This window comes from Nomascus leucogenys, chromosome 2 (genome assembly GCF_006542625.1).
Source record: "Nomascus leucogenys isolate Asia chromosome 2, Asia_NLE_v1, whole genome shotgun sequence".
NCBI lineage: Eukaryota > Metazoa > Chordata > Mammalia > Primates > Hylobatidae > Nomascus > Nomascus leucogenys.
Genome location: NC_044382.1, coordinates 127,166,983 through 127,183,240, shown reverse-complemented (window position 1 = coordinate 127,183,240; position 16,258 = coordinate 127,166,983). Strand labels below are relative to the sequence as shown.

General features: G+C 34.2%; 1 protein-coding gene across 3 annotated transcripts in view; it reads right to left on the bottom strand.

Annotated features, from left to right (window-relative positions):
• The window catches only part of DMXL1 (Dmx like 1), a 173,490-nt gene that overhangs the window by 57,922 nt on the left and 99,310 nt on the right, over positions 1-16,258 (bottom strand). For all 3 annotated transcript variants that reach the window (XR_004031469.1, XM_030818105.1, XM_030818110.1), the window contains exons 26-29: positions 15,718-15,794; positions 13,588-13,715; positions 12,831-13,079; positions 1,203-1,381 (exon numbers count right to left, since the gene is read on the bottom strand). Coding sequence is in view for 2 of the 3 variants with exons in the window: in XM_030818105.1 (XP_030673965.1) it covers positions 1,203-1,381; positions 12,831-13,079; positions 13,588-13,715; positions 15,718-15,794 (633 nt within the window). In the remaining variant the exon portion in view is untranslated. The remainder of the gene's footprint in view (positions 1-1,202; positions 1,382-12,830; positions 13,080-13,587; positions 13,716-15,717; positions 15,795-16,258) is intronic.

Genomic DNA, 16,258 nt, shown 5'->3' with positions numbered 1-16,258 from the left:
CCATCAGCTATAAATGTATAGAAAGTTTTTTAAATAAACTAATTTTAACATACTGTAATTAAAACATAAAAATTAAAACAAAATTGTTTTGTTTGTAAAAAACTTATCAAGAGTAGTTTGAATAGCGATTGCCTTCTATCTCTGTAACTTAGGATATGAAGCAAGCATTTCTTCTGTGCCTTAAACAAACTGTCACATTTCTAAGATTTTATCAGCTTCCAACATACTGTTCTTTGCATTTTCAATGTCGTGAATCCCTTTAATGTAAAGTTTTTTGGCAAAGTCACTATCTCTGAACATCTTCATCATTTTATCACAACTACTTTCTACATTTGTAAGTTCACTTTCACTAAATTCCTCTGGCTGTTCATCTAGAGTCTTTCAAATGGCAGCACTGTCAACATACCCACAGTTGGCTATTTTCTGTCTAACTTCATTTATGTTCAACTTGAATTTCACTCTCAGTACTATCACTTTTTTCATGGATGCACTTTCATCTTAGTTGGCTACTTCCCTCCTTTGATCAAATCCAATTTTGTACACTATCATATGGGTTTATCACAGGAGATGAAGCAAAACAACTGCATGCTTTGCTGTGTATGAACTGAATAACAGGTGCTACATAATCAATCACTGAAAGACTTTAAAAGAACTGACAGGATTGGTCACTGATCAAAAAGTGCATATTTACAAAGTGATTTCTAGAATGAAGCGCTAGCAGGGAAGTTTACTCATATTTAATATACTGTGGTAACAAATTTAAACCATGTTGTTGAGGGAATAATATTACTTAACACTGGTAATTGAAATTGATGCATTTCAGAATAATGAGAGACTGCTGTAGTATAAAAAAAAAGTATATGAAAGATAGATGACCAGGGCACTTTGATTTCTTAATCACTATCAAGTACATTAACATGAAGACGTTACACAAATTCTCTTTTATAAGAAATATAATAAAATGCAAAAGCTATTGTTTAAAATGCAAACGTCATAATTTACCAAAAAAGTGCCTTAAAAACTATATGAAATATGGTCAAAATATTCTAGGGTATATATTTTTGCAGTGTAGCCTGATACTAATGAAAATTTTCTAAACCAAAGTGGGAAAACATTTGGAAGCACCAAAAATGACACTTATTTCTGATATTCTCATTTCTATTTGACTATGAAAATATTGATCTAGATAGCATTTTATTTACCTTAGCTATGAAATAGTCCCAGATACTGAGTTCAGGTGGGATGAACTTTTCCTTAACTGCCAGTGACTCCTGGCTTGCTGGTGCTGAGGAAGGGGTCAGTGGGGCAGATTCTCTGCAAGACATTTTTGATGACCTAAAACGTTTGTTCTGTTTTTCTCCTTCTTCAACTAGTGAAGAAACTAACAAAAAGAAAATAAAATGTTACTGAAGTACTATTTTCACTGCATTTATTTCACCTGTGTTTATATAAGATCTAAGGTTAACTACAAATAAGCACACACAAAAAAGTAAGATTAAGATTACGAAAGTACACAGCAGGTAAGAAAATAAGTAGAGGAAGACAAAAATCATTTCTGTCTAGCAACCTCTGCTTTTTCCTCAATTTGTTCCTCACTCTCTAAATGCTGACTTATCTATTGTATGTGAAAAATAAAAGGATGTAATATCTGCCCATAAATCAGTCCACAATTTAACTAGGAACACGATAGGAAATTTCCAACATCCTTCTACTTTGCTTTTTTTAAAGATTATCATGGGATGTCAGTGTTAATTAAAAGCAACAACTCCCTTCTGAGATTCTTCAGTAATGATGTGGCCTTATATCTAAAACTATATTTTTCATTAGAAAACATAAACAAAATTCAGGCACCATAACTACTTAAACTGATTCAAACTTTTGGAAATGGCTCAGAGGTGGAATTTTCTAGTCAATGGAATTACAAAGAAGAAAATAATGCAATCTTTGTTGTTTTATTTTGTGGACACTCTACAATTAGATAGTACTTTTTTAGTATATTATCCTAGAATACTAAAGACATTAGCATTAAAAAAGTTATACAAATCTTTAATCAACCTTGAGTTACAAAGTGCAAATCACCAGTAGACAATCAAGGATTTTGCAGACAAAGGCATGATCTAAAACAATTCCACATTAAGGCACACTAATATTCTCCTTTAATGGTTCTGATGAGATTTTACTCACCTTCCAAAGGAATGCAAATACTTGTGCTGTAATACAATTTGGTTTTATTGTTTGAAGCGTCTCAGCTTGCAGACACAGCATGCACATGCATTATAACAAGCTATAGTCAAGCTGAGTTTAACACAGCAATTTGGTTATTTCAGAAAAAGGGAAAGATGAATAAAATATTAGTATTCTAAGAGATTACTAAAAAGTGGCATGATTATTAATCTTTCAAATGATTTTAAAAGGAACTGCGAGATTAAATGTGCAAAGTTTTTTCTTTGTTCTTACTAACATTTGATAACCAACAATCAAGTTTCCAGTATTACTGCTGCATACATTAACACACATTCTAAAACTTAAACGGTAGTTTACCAACTTCTCATCAGGTGAAAAGTGAGAAACTATAGAGGTACTTTTTTACCTTTCAAAAACTTAATGCTAAGTTTTAAGATAAATTTATCAGTTTATCATTTGACTTTAACATTACTGTTTTGTCTTTTTTAAGAGATGGAGGTCTCCTTATGTTGCCTAGGCTGGATTTAATCCCTTGACTCAAGGGATACCCACACCTCAGATGCCTGAGTAGCTGGGACTACAGGCTTGTGCCACTGCACCTGGCTGTTTTTGTTCTTATGCTATTAAAAAGCATGTGAACCAAGAAGTATAGACAATCTCTGAAAAAAATAAAACGTACAATGTTAAATTAATAGATTTTTGCCAAGATTAGCGTGTCATAAAAACAGTTTTCTTTTTTTCTTTTACTGACCCACTGGTAGATAAAAATAGTTTTAAAAGTAAAATATAAGAGAGTTTTTAAAGACAGAAACATTTGAAACTACAAGCTGTGAATCCAGTCACGTGACATGAAAATATTAACCACACTGGGAGGAAATGTTTAAAATTTACAGACTCAACACCAGGAAATATAAAACCACTTATTAGAACACTTTCTGGCTGGGTGTGGTGGCTCATGCCTATAATCCCAGCACTTTGGGAGGCAGAGGCGGGCAGATCACCTGAGGTCAGGAGTTCAAGACCAGCCTGGCCAACATGGTGAAACCCTGCCTTTACCAAAAATACAAAAATTAGCCAGGCGTGGTGGCATGTGCCTGTAATCTCAGCTACTTGGGAGGCTGAGGCAGGAGAATTGCTTGAACCTGGGAGGGGGAGGTTGCAGTGTGCCAAGATTGCACCACTGCGCTCCAGCCTGGGCAACAGAGCAAGACTCCGTCTCACGAACAACAACAACAACAACGACAACAACAACAACACTTTTAATGAAGCAGGACCAAAGGAAAAAAAATTGGCAGTTTTACAGTAATGAATGTGTATTACTTTAGATGCTTTAACTAAAAGGACCTTAGTGATGCTACCCAGTAAACAAGAAATGACCTGTGACTTGTCAGTAGGGTAGTTACTCCCTCTTCTTTGTCCTCCAATTGTAGGAAGACTTAAGTCAATTTTATGCTTAAATCCTGCTGGGTCAGATTGGTCGTGAAGCTTAGGGGCGCCAATAAAAACTATAGCTGCTGGGTGCTCGACTGGTTCTTTTTGAAAATGCTAATAATCAAATATCAAGAACGTTTGCCACTCCTTGGGTGCAAACTAACCCTATGGTTCTATTATTATGGGAAAACAGCTACTTTATTAGTAACAGAAGAAAGAAAATAGTATTAGGGAGAAATTAAGAGCAACTTCAATATAGACTTTATGAATTTTAAGAGGTATAGAGAGGCTATAAAGTGGCTGAGGAAAAACTAAGGCATTCACAGGAAAAACAATCATGTCCTGACATAAATTTTAAAAATAAGTTTCAGTTGCTTTCCCAGGAAGTGCTTTTTTTTTTAAATTATACTTTAAGTTCTAGCATACATGTGCACAACGTGCAGGTTTGTTATATAAGTATCCATGTGCCATGCTGGTGTGCTGCACCCATTAACTCGTCATTTACATTAGATATATCTCCTAATGCTATCCCGCCCCCATCGCCCCACCCCACGACAGGCCCCAGTGTGTGATGTTCCCCTTCCTGTACTTTTTAAAAGAAAGCTTCCATGTCAAGATAGTAGACTGTACAGACAAATACACCTTCCTTCCCTTAAGAATCCTTTCCTCACTCTCAGAATATCTGCACTGTGGTTTTCTAAGAATTATAAATGTAACTCCCCTAAGAACCCAAAACAGAAATGGAGAAATGGCTAACAGGCTACCCATAGGGAAGGAGAGGAGCAGAGGAATAAGACAACATTCCTTCCTATAAATTCTTCTGTACTACTAGACTTATTACCACAACATATATTGCTGTGATTAAAACTATTTATAAGGGGAAGGTTATTAAGTTAATATTTATTTTTCAGTTTATCATTTAAAATCAGCACAATGAAATTAATATTCTGAATGTAGATTTAAATGTCATTTCTTTAAAAACTGAACTTAGAGTTCAACACCAGCCTGGGCAACATGGTGAAACCCAGTCTCTACAAAAAAATACAAAAATTAGCTGGGCATGGTGGCACATGCCTGTAGTCCCAGCTACTTGGGAGGATCACTTGAGGACGGGAGGTGGAGGTTGCAGTGAGCTGAGATCACACCATTGCATTCCAGCCTGGGCAACAGAAGAAGACCCTGTCTCAAAAAACAAAACAAACAACAAAATAACTGAACTTAAAGTAACCAGCAGGTCTCACTTTCTATTTCTCAATCTAAGGCACCCATATCCATAGAGCTATTCATGAGTGTGCCAGAGTATACACGAAGCTTCAGGAGGCACATTAGTCTGGACCTTCAAACTGAGCCCCGCAAATATGGAAAAGATAAAAGTAATGTAAGTTTAAGACAAATAGATTTCAAATTTATTTCCTGCTTTCAGCAAACCAATTCAGTCTAAGTCCTCAGTCTCCTAAGAGGTATATATTAACCTTTATCTTCAGGTAAAAAGTGTGAGAACTACAAATGTACGTGAACACTAAGTATAAAACATATCCTCAAAATTAAATGTAAAACATGATTTTCCAAGTAAACTTCAAATATTCCAAAAATAAAAGGATTAAAGAAGCAATTAATTGAAGGTACTTCTTAATCGTCAAAGAATAAGATTAGTGATTAAAAAAAAAAAGTCTGGCCAGGAACAGTGCATCATGCCTGTAATCCCAGCACTTTTGGAGGCTGAGGCAGGCAGACCATGTGAGACCAGGAGATTGAGACCAGCCTGGCCAAAATGGCAAAACCTCATCTCTACTAAAAATACAAAAATTAGCCAAGTGTCGTGGTGTGCACCTGTAGTCCCAGCTGCTTGGGAAGCTGAGGTACAAGAATCACCTGAACCTGGGAGGCAGAGGTTACAGTGAGCCAAGATCATGCCAGTGCACTCCAGCCTGGGTGACAGAGTGAGACTCTGTCTCAAACAAACAAACAAACAAACAAACAAAAAAGTCTGGAAGATGATACTATCCAGCTTTTAGAAAGACTGACCCTCAAAGTCTTCCTAGGATCATTACCATACACAGTATCTTGAACACGGCTCCATAAATATCTATAAAAATGAAATAATAAATATCTTAATAGAAAGTGCTGATTTGTCTCCAAACCACAGAGCAAGGCAGTCTCCATGGTAGTTGGTGTACAAAATGATTCACCAGTATATGGAAGGAAAATACTACAACTTCTATTTAGATTTTTTGATAAATAGGGGGAAAGGGCAGAAGGAGAAGGGAAGGAGGTAGAGGAGAAGAAAGGGACAGGGGAAGAAGTAGAGGGAAAGGAGAAGGGACAAGAAGAAAGGAGAGATGGGGGCAGGGGGAGGGGAAAGCAGAGGAAAGAAGGGGAAGAAGGAAAGTAAGGAGAAGAAACTAAATTTTGTCAATGTTTAACATCTGGATCGATAGTAGTAGACATGAATATACATATATTGAGAATTTGGTCAAGCATGTTTTATGGATAAGGTAATGTATTCAAAAGCCTGAAGTCACTGCCCTAGAGTAGTACTTACTTTTCAATTACCCTGAATGCCACAACACGGTTCTGTATATAAGATTTCAACCCAAACTCAACAAACTTATTGAAAATGTGAATGGAGTATACATACACCACAGAACATTCAGCACTAAGAAGGAAGGAAATTCGGTCGCAAGCTACAACATGGACGAACATTATACTAGGTGAAATAAGCCAGTCACAAAAAGACAAAACACTATATAATTCCACTTATATGAGGTATAGAAAGTAATCAAATTCCTGGAAACAGAGTAGAATGGTGATTACCAGGGATTGTATGAAGTGGGGGAATTGTTTAATGGGTATAGTTTCAGATTTGCAAGATGAAAAAGTTCCGGAGATTTGTTTCACCACGATAGACTTACTACTAAACTATATACTTAAAAATGGTTCACTTGATAAATTTTATATCATCTGTTTTTAGTCATAATAAAAAAACTAGAATGGAGAAAATATATTCAAGCCATATTGCTACACGACTTAGGACTTAGAAATATTAGAAAACTAGGTTGAAGAGAGAGATCACATGATTGGTCTCAGTAAGGTACATAGAAATATTGAATTAAGCAGGACACGGTGGCTCATGCCTGTAATCCCAGCAAGTTGGGAGGCTGAGGTGGGAACATGACTTGAGTCCAGGAGTCCAAGACCAGCCTGGATATAGTGAGACCTTGTCTCTACAAAAATAAAACTTAAAAAATAAACTAGGCTAATCAATGATGGCCTGCACCTCTAGTACCAGCTACTTGGGGCACTGAGGTGGAAGGATCACTTGAGCCCAGGAGGGAAAGGCTGTAAAATGAGCTGTGATTGCACCACTGCACTCCAGCCTGGGAGACAGAGCAAGACCCTGTCTCAAAAAAAAAAAAAAAAAAAAAGAAGAAAACATTGAATGAGGGAGTCTAGGTCAGATAAATGAATGTTGCATTTCTTATAAGGTTAGTTTCTTCTTTTGTCATCAGGCTTTAGCAGTGAAATAAAAGAATAATTACATGTAAAAATCTATACATGCACATTTCTTGGAGTTTCTTTTATCTTCTATGCTTTCTCTACTCTTGTATAAAAATTTGCCTTCCTGAATCATTTGTAAAATGAATGAATAGAATACTTTTTAAACTTTAAATTAAAATTTATATGATATGGTCTTCAATGAAAAGTCTAACAAAAATGTACTCCTGGCCAGGTTTGGTGGCTCACACTTGTAATCCAAGCACTTTAGGAGGCGGATCACTGGAGGTCAGGAGTTTGAGACCAGCCTAGCTCGTCTCTACCAAAAAACACAAAAATTAGCCAGGTGTGGTGGTGCACGCCTGTAATCCCAGCTACTTGGGAGGCTGAGGTGGGAGAATCGCTTGAACCCGGGAGGCAGAGGCAGCAGTGAGCCAAGATCACGCCACTGCACTCCAGCCTGGGTGACAGTACGAGACTCTGTCTCACAAAGAAAAGAAAAGGAAAGTATTCCCTTCCACAGAATTAGTTACTTTGAAGTTCAGCAGTCTTTTAAAAGTTCCTTATAATAAACCACCAGTTAAATGTTTGGTATATTCAATTATATTTTAAATCACCTATTTTGTTTTATATTTTAATATGCTCAAGTCTTTTCTGGTCAAGATATTTTGCTGTTTTGCTTATTTTGCTAAAGGAATATTAGCAATGACGTGATAATCACTGACTACTGAATACAGAACTTTTACACAAGTTTTATAAGAAAAAGCAAAAAATGGATTTTCTCATCTGTTTTAGCGTAATAAGTCAGAAACAGACTTTATGTCTAGAATATCATTAGCAATCTCACAGTAAAAAATATATGACATGCTTACCACAAATAAAATGTTCATTTTATATTTCCATTCCTCAATTTGGAGACATAAAAAAATCATTACTATGAATTTATTAAGATAAAGAGATAATTCACAGTTCTTATAAATGCAAGTATCACAAAACACAATAACAATGCTTAAAAACACTGCTTTATTTATAATATAGAATAAAAAGCAAAAGTATGGATTTCTAACTGTTAGCAGAAAAAGTAATTTTTTGAAAATTGCTATTGCTTAGCTGGTTCTCTTCTTTAAAATTGACCATAACAAAACAATTCAGAGCTCCATGAACATATACCTGCACTACAATTTTAGTTAATTAGAAAAATCAAACTCTTCATTTATATAATGTGGAATTCACAAAAAAATAATTTGATTAAAAATTAATTTATGTACGTTAACATTTTTGTTAAGAATTTTGACCTGCCAGACCAGAGTCTAATAAAAATCTATCATTTTCTTCAGTTATGAAGCTTACGTTATCTTTAAATATTATGTTACTACAAGAATACATGAAGTATATAATAGATATATAGAAAGAAATATAATCTAGTTCATGAGGCCATCATTGCAAAGAAAATTTAAATCCAAATTTATAACAGAACAAGGAAAACAAATGATGGCTTTCAAATACCTCTCATAATACAGTACCTAAACTTATCGAACACTTTTAGAATACATGTTTAAGGGTATGTCATTTTCAATATACAATGTATTTCATCTTCAATATACAATGTATTTCAATAGGCATGTATTTCATCTTCAATATACAATGCTTTGACACTGGTTTGACTCATCAGGAAAATGAAGTATTCTAGATTTGTCAGCTTTCATTGGCCAAATTTAAAAGATAAAAATTTTTAAATACACATTAATTTTAACCGGATTCAAGTCAACTTTTCTAAAACACACTGTTTTATTCCCTTGGTCAACAATGTATATTGAACATTACTTAATGCAATTAGACTCTTGATACATCATCATTGTGATTAGCAGTAATCCAAACACACAGGACTGCTTACCTACAACCTAAAATTTATCAGGTCTGTCCTGCCTCGGTAAGTTTTCAGGGCAACATATTAATGTCTTAAAAAAACTGAGATTTCTGAATGTTACTTTATATTGAAAGCCAATGCTGCTAGTAGCTCCTTGTCTTGGTTGACTTTCTGTTCTGAGATTTTCTCTCTCTAGTTTTCAGTGGATACCTACTCCATAGGACCTTCGCTTCTTTCCCGTTCTCTTCGCTTCTTTCCTTTTCTCTTTCTGCCTGCTCCTTTTCTTTTCTTTTTTGAGATGGAGTCTTGCTCTGTTGCCCAGGCTGGAGTGCAGTGGCACAATCTCAGCTCACTGCAACCTCCACCTCCCAGGTTCAAGCAATCCTCCTGCCTTAGCCTCCCGAGTAGCTGGGTCTACAGGCGCACGCCACCACGCCCGGCTAATTTTTGTAGAGACAGTGTTTCATCTTGTTGGCCAGGCTGGTCTCAAACTCCTGACCTCAGGTGATGTGCCCACATAGGCCTCCCAAAATGCTCGGATTACAGGCGTGAGCCACCACGCCCAGCCCTCCTGCTCCTTTTCAAATTAGCTTGGCTTTGAAACCAGCAGGTCTTTAGTTTTCATCATTCAGTGAATATATTCCTTTTTTTCTGGTTAGCAAATGGACAAATCATACCATTCATGTTTTCTTTAAGTACTCCTTCAGTTACTTCCATGATTGTATTTAGAATACTTTCTGGGTACTCAAGGACAGATGAGCACCATACAACCTGGATATGACTATATCCAGCCCTACCACTAAGTGAACAATACGTTTTAAGTATTCCTTATTATTGGCTGAGGTTAAACATATAGATGCAGATAATTTTAAGTCACTTTATTTTTTACTTGGGGTTAAATAAGTGGTAGGATACAGCTTATGACGGACTTATAATGGCCCCCTCAAAATAATTTATGTAATGGTATTTTTGCCTACAACCAACAACTAGAGTGGTTAGTAAGACTGGTGCAAAAGTAACTGCGTTTTTGCCATTGCTTTTGCACCAACCTTATACAAAGATCAACCTGGACTTTCAGTAAGGTTCCTTACATGTATCTGTGCTCAGGAAGAATGGATGAAATTGAGACCTGATGGCTAGTAAGAATGTATTTTTCATTTTCTTTTTTATGGATATCTGGACATTCCTTAGCAATAATTTATCCCTTTTTAACATTTTACATCAACAAGATCAGAGTCTTAACAAATGAATTTTTCTCAGAACATATTAAAAACATGGTCAAAATTAATTTACCAATTTTTAATTTAAAATTAAACTCAACAGAGCTATGGATCTTACTTCCCTTAGACTTTGAAAGTTTTTCCTTAATTGAATTCAGGTATCTCAAGTATAAATATAGTCCAAGGCAAATTTCATGTGAAAGTAGTCTTTAAAAAAAAATCTATACAAAAAGCACAATAAACAACTTTTTAAAAAACAGAAAAGGAATGTTACAAAAACAAAATACTTAATAATTTAATAAGCAAAGGTAAATTTGGCAAATAAGGTAAATTTGCATATGAAATCTGAAGTACATAAGAAGAAAAAGTAGAAGTAAATGAGTTTAATTAAGGCAAATGGCAGGGACCAGAGAGATAAAACAGCCATCAAAGTAGTAAGCGAAGTGTAGTAGGTGGATGAGTAATAGGCAGGATGGTACCAGGTTTCTGGAGAAGTCATGTTAGCATTCTACATTTTCAGTATTTTACAACAGCGAAAACTGAATTAGCCCCTAGACTGGCTCAAGGAAGCTAAGGGCCATGGCAGGGAAGATTATAAATTATCCCTCTGATGCCACTTATACTATTTCACAAGTACAATTTGTGGTTAGGTCAAATACTTTAAGAGACCCACAGTGAACTCTATGTCCCAAAATATTAACTTCAGTTGTTCTTACAACCTGAAATTCCTTTAACAGGGAAGGCAAATATTCTATTCCAAATAGAGCAATAATAAAATGCTTCTACTTGTAAAGCAGGGGTTGGCAAATTGCAATCCAACAAATAAATAATGTTTTATTAGAACACAGCTATACTCATCTGTTTACAAATGGTCTATGGCTGCTTTTGTGCTACAAGGGCAGAACTAAATAGCTGTGAGATACGAAATGGACTCCAAAACCTAAAATACATATTTGGCTTTTTACAGAAAAAGCTAGTTGAACTCTGCTGAAAGTTATAAACTGAATTTGCCTCATGGTAAGTATTATACATAAAGAAATTCCTGCCTGTTTTTTCTTGATGGAAGAAAGAGGCAGGACCCAGACTACAAAGTATGAGAGTCCTAGGTAACTGAAGAAACAATTTCAATTAAGGAGAGGAAGTAGAAGCTAGGCCATCATTGTTTTTTGCTATATGGTCATGCAGGGCCACAGGTTGGTGGAAACTGCTTTTGAAAAGTATAATATATGCCAACATTGCTACTAATAACTTCTAAATATTTTAACAAGATAATAACTTTTCTAACTTCTTTTTAATATAGCTTTGTTCAAAGAATATTCATCAATCATGGTACAGATTTTGGTAATAATTTTTTTCCCAAATAATGAAGCCAAATTCAAGTTTTTTTTATTCTCTCATGTCCCTCACCAACTGCTTGACCTCCCAAGACATATATATCCAAGCCCACACACACCTACATGTACAAGTATATGCTCAGTGTAAACGTCAAAGAAGAAGTGAATGAAAATTCATAAAGAGATAAATAACCTTGCTGAGCTTCTCTCTTAAATGTATGCATAGGGCTTTTTTTTTTGAAAAACATTTAACATTTTCAATTTATTCAACATCAATATAGAATGAAATAAGTTTTCAAGTACTATATATTAAAAATAAACCTCCTACTCATGCCCTCCATAATTGGAAAACCAAGATTATCACACATGGGCTAATACATGAAAAAAAATACAGCTTTAACATTAGAAAGTTTTTAAAAGGGGATACAATTGTTTAAAATATTTACTTTTCTTGGTACCATGAACACTTAGAAATCCAAAAACTCCAATGGCCGGAATCATAATATGCAAATCATAAAGCAGCCTAATTTGAAATGTTGTTCTAGTCATTTCAAGCCATAGTCTGATTTTCTATGATTAGCACTGACTGTGTTTTATTTTTACACACTTTAAAATATTAAAGTCTAAGTAGGACAGAAATATAAAAAACAAAGAATTTAAAACCAGAATAAAATAGCAGAGATAGTTTTCCAAACTGCTAATCATTGTTTTAAATCAAAAATATGGCTTGATCAAAGGAAACTTCTCAGTTTTCTATAAATGCCAAACAAAATAAAACTGGCCCACTGTACCCCAACCCCTCAAAACAACACAAAGCAAGCTGAATGATAAAAGCCTATTTCTAAAGCTCATATCTTGCCTGCAAGACTGGGAGGGCTATGAGAACTGATGGCTGAAAGAGCTTTGGAAAAGCCCACACATTCCATGGAGAATACCACTACCTGGTGGGGGCTAGGCATAGCAAAGTGCCTTCCTGCCAAAGAAAGAAGAAAGAATCTGTATTTGGGATAGAACAAAAACCAATATTACAGTGTGTTTCAAAACGAAAGTTTCAACAGTAAAATATTTAACAAATTTACATAAGATCGTTCTAATTATTGGTACAGGAATATCTTAAAGATTAAAAACTGCACCAGAAACTTCAATACTGCATTTTCACCGTATGACTATTTGTTCATGCTTTTCGCAAATGGTCTGTAACAAGAACTTTCTATAACTAAATTAAAATGTAATTACTTTCGAGAATGATATCACTCAGATAAATAAAGCTTCAGTCTTAAAAAAATTTTTTAAACTCACCAGGTAAAGTTTTTGAATGTGTCTGTTCTTTGCTAGGAACATGTGCACCTCCACCAAATACAGCAGACCACATTTTCTCATTTAGAGGATGGGCCACAATCCGAAATAGCTCATTACTTGAATGTGTGGCCAGGCCATGGATGAAGAGACTAAGATACACTGCTGTGAGAATTTCACAGAGCAAGACTGTAAGCCCTGACTGGGCTTCCTCGCCAGAAGAATTCAAAAGTCGAATGAGACAAGTTATTCCTAGAACAACAAACATAGCCGTCACTGACTAAATTTTTAAAATTTTAAAAATTAACTATATTTTTCTAATTTTAGGAAAAAATGTCATTGCATCAGGATTTAATACTGTATTTTCTTCCCTAAATTCACAGACTAGTAGCGGTTATTACAGTTAAGCACAAATGAGCTATTTGAGAGAAACATTAAAAATCTTTAATATTAAACATTAAAATCTTTAATGACTAAGATCTCATAGATAAATTTTCATAGACGGGTTTTTCTAGTATGTCAAAAGCAAAATGATTTAAAAAGTGGTATTACAAAACATTTGAGTTATATTAGTATAATGGTCAAAGGAATACTAATGTTAAGCAACTGTAATTCAGAATGAGTGGTGAATACTTAACTGGTATCAATTCTAACAATATTTAACAATGATTATCATGTGGCAAAACTAAAATAGTCTTTTTACTTATCTAAGATTATAAATAAGACCAAGAAAAAACTGATCTATACATAAAAATTATACCTGGCCATTGAGCTGGTGAGGTATTGGGAGTTAATGCTTCATCTAAGCTTCCTGTTTTCAAAGAATGTCGATGAGGAAGCAGTACTGTCTGATATACCATTCCAGTAAACTGATTTGCTTGAAATGAACTAAGAGAGGAAAACAATATTTAAATCTATGATCAATTTTATATAATATTTTCATGTTTCAGATCTAATTTCAATAGTATCAATTTTTGTTTATTAATTATACTGCTAGTACATCTAAGTAGTATAATGTGCAGTCTACTGCTATATAAAAACAAAGTATCCTTTAAGTGTAAATATACACATTTTCTAAATTAAAACACATTTTAAGGGACAGAATAAGTACAAATGAGAAAATTAAATCGCTATGTACCACAAGTAGCAAGCTTACATATTTGACTTAAAAACATAGTTATCTGGTTGAAAATGAAGTCAGTTTAGGCTCACTTTTATGTATAATGGCTAGCCTACACTACATCAGACACTGTAGCAGGTACTAGGCATATAAGGAATAACAATATTTCTGTCCCCATAAAATTTAATAGGGGAACAAAACACAAATAATGTTATCATACTACTCTTAAAAGATGAAACCTATGCATACGATGCTATCAAGGCAAAACAGAAGAGTATTTCACACAATTTGAGAATTCAGGATAAGCTTCCCCAAGTAAAAGATGCAAAGCGAAGACTAACAGATGAATGAACAAAAACACTTGCAGCTTGCCATAAACTATGAAATAATTCTGACAGAAAATGATATACGGAATTTCTTTTAGAAATTCCTATATCATACAATAAGTACATGAATATAATACTTAAATATAGCACATTTATTGGTGTAAATGTGTTATGATTGGCAAATCTCATTGGTTATAACATTTTGATGCCTTTGTAGTTTCTCTTGCTTTACTTTCCAGTTTCAAGATGGCAGAGTAACAACAAAAAAAACTCCCTCATTCCTATAGAAATCATAGATATGAAAGATAAAAAGAAGTTAATGAAAATAAAGCCTAAATAATAAGAAAGTGAATTCTTGAAGGATCAGGGTTAAAGAAATCAAGTTGAAGCTACCTTGGGAAATATACAACCAGAGTGGTAAGTAAGGCTACCCATAGAAAATTCAAAAACGTAAAATGCACAGACAACCAAAAATTAACAAGGAAGGCTGACACCATGTAAGAAATAACAAACTCAACGAAAGATCTTCACCCGAGAAACCCAACTTATCAATAAAGTACTTCATACTCAAAAAAACTTTTTAAATCAAGAAATGTTATAGAAACAGAAGCAAATATTAAATTCAATGAGATCCTGAAAATGAAAAACAGAATTTCTAAAATATAAATTCTTGCTAAATAAGACAGGACATTGCTGAATAATGAATCCGTGTTTGGAAAATGAAGCTAGAATTTCTCCTGAAATGAAACAAAAGAGATAAAGAAAAGGAACATAGGATGGGAAAGTTAAAAGAACATTAAGAAGTTGCAATATCTGTTTAATAGGAAAGATAGAAGAGAGATGAGACAATACTTGAAGAAATAGAGTATTTCAAAGAATTAAAGATACAGAAAGATCCCAGAGGGTAACAAACTGTTTTTTTAAAGCCTAGATAAATTACAGTAAAACTTTATAACATAAAGAGAAATACAGAGAAATATCCTATACATCAATTATTCGGTAAAATTTTTCTCAATTCCAAGTTACTCCCTCCCCTGTGCTCCCTGAGCCTTTTACTATCTACTGTCTTATTATAGTTACCATTTTAGTACTATGCCATATTACACACATATCATTTATCAACTCACATGTTTGTCTCTAACTAGACTGACCCTAAGAAATAGACCTTATCATATTATTTGCGTTAAAATTCTCAGTGCCAATCACAATGTCTGACATAAGGCAGTGATCAGTAATAGGCTGCTAAATAAGTTATACAGAATAAAGGTTTGAGATTCATTTGCCATAAAAATTTCAAATATGAACAAAAAGTACTCAAACCCTCAACCATATGCTTTTTGCAATATTTAAAATAGACATATATAGTTCTAAACCACTAACATACAAAATATGAAACCTCATTGCTTACTGTAAGTATTCTTAAATTTCATAAAAAGATAGTTACCTGTAGTTATGACTACCACAAAGGCACTGATAAATACAAGCAGAAAGTGAGGCTGCTAAAGTATGCATTACATACACCTGGAAAACAAAAACAAAATGACTTTAAGTACAACCTTTTTAAAGTACAGATTTTTTTTCAAGACCTAATATAATCAGCATTTTTAAAAGAATGAAAAAATTTTTGATTCTTTGCCTTCATAAACTATTTCCTTTTTTTCTACAACACTCATTTTTATCTACATGAGTCTTACTACAGAAAATTTAAAGAAAACACGCTAAAGTCTTCAGCAGAAATTATAAAACACAATTTGCTCCCTAATTTCTTTTTCTACAGCAAAGGGGAACAGACGTCAGCTCTCCAGTAGAGCATGAATCATGTATTAAAGTAAGCCCTCCAACACTCAATCTGCTTTTTCCTCAACCAAAATATGACGAGAGAGCCTGAAAACTGACAGTTCACCAATGGACAGGTCACTGAAGAATATGCTACCACATATTCTAGTTACCTTAAAAACAATTTGAAGAGAGTGAAACTAGAGAAA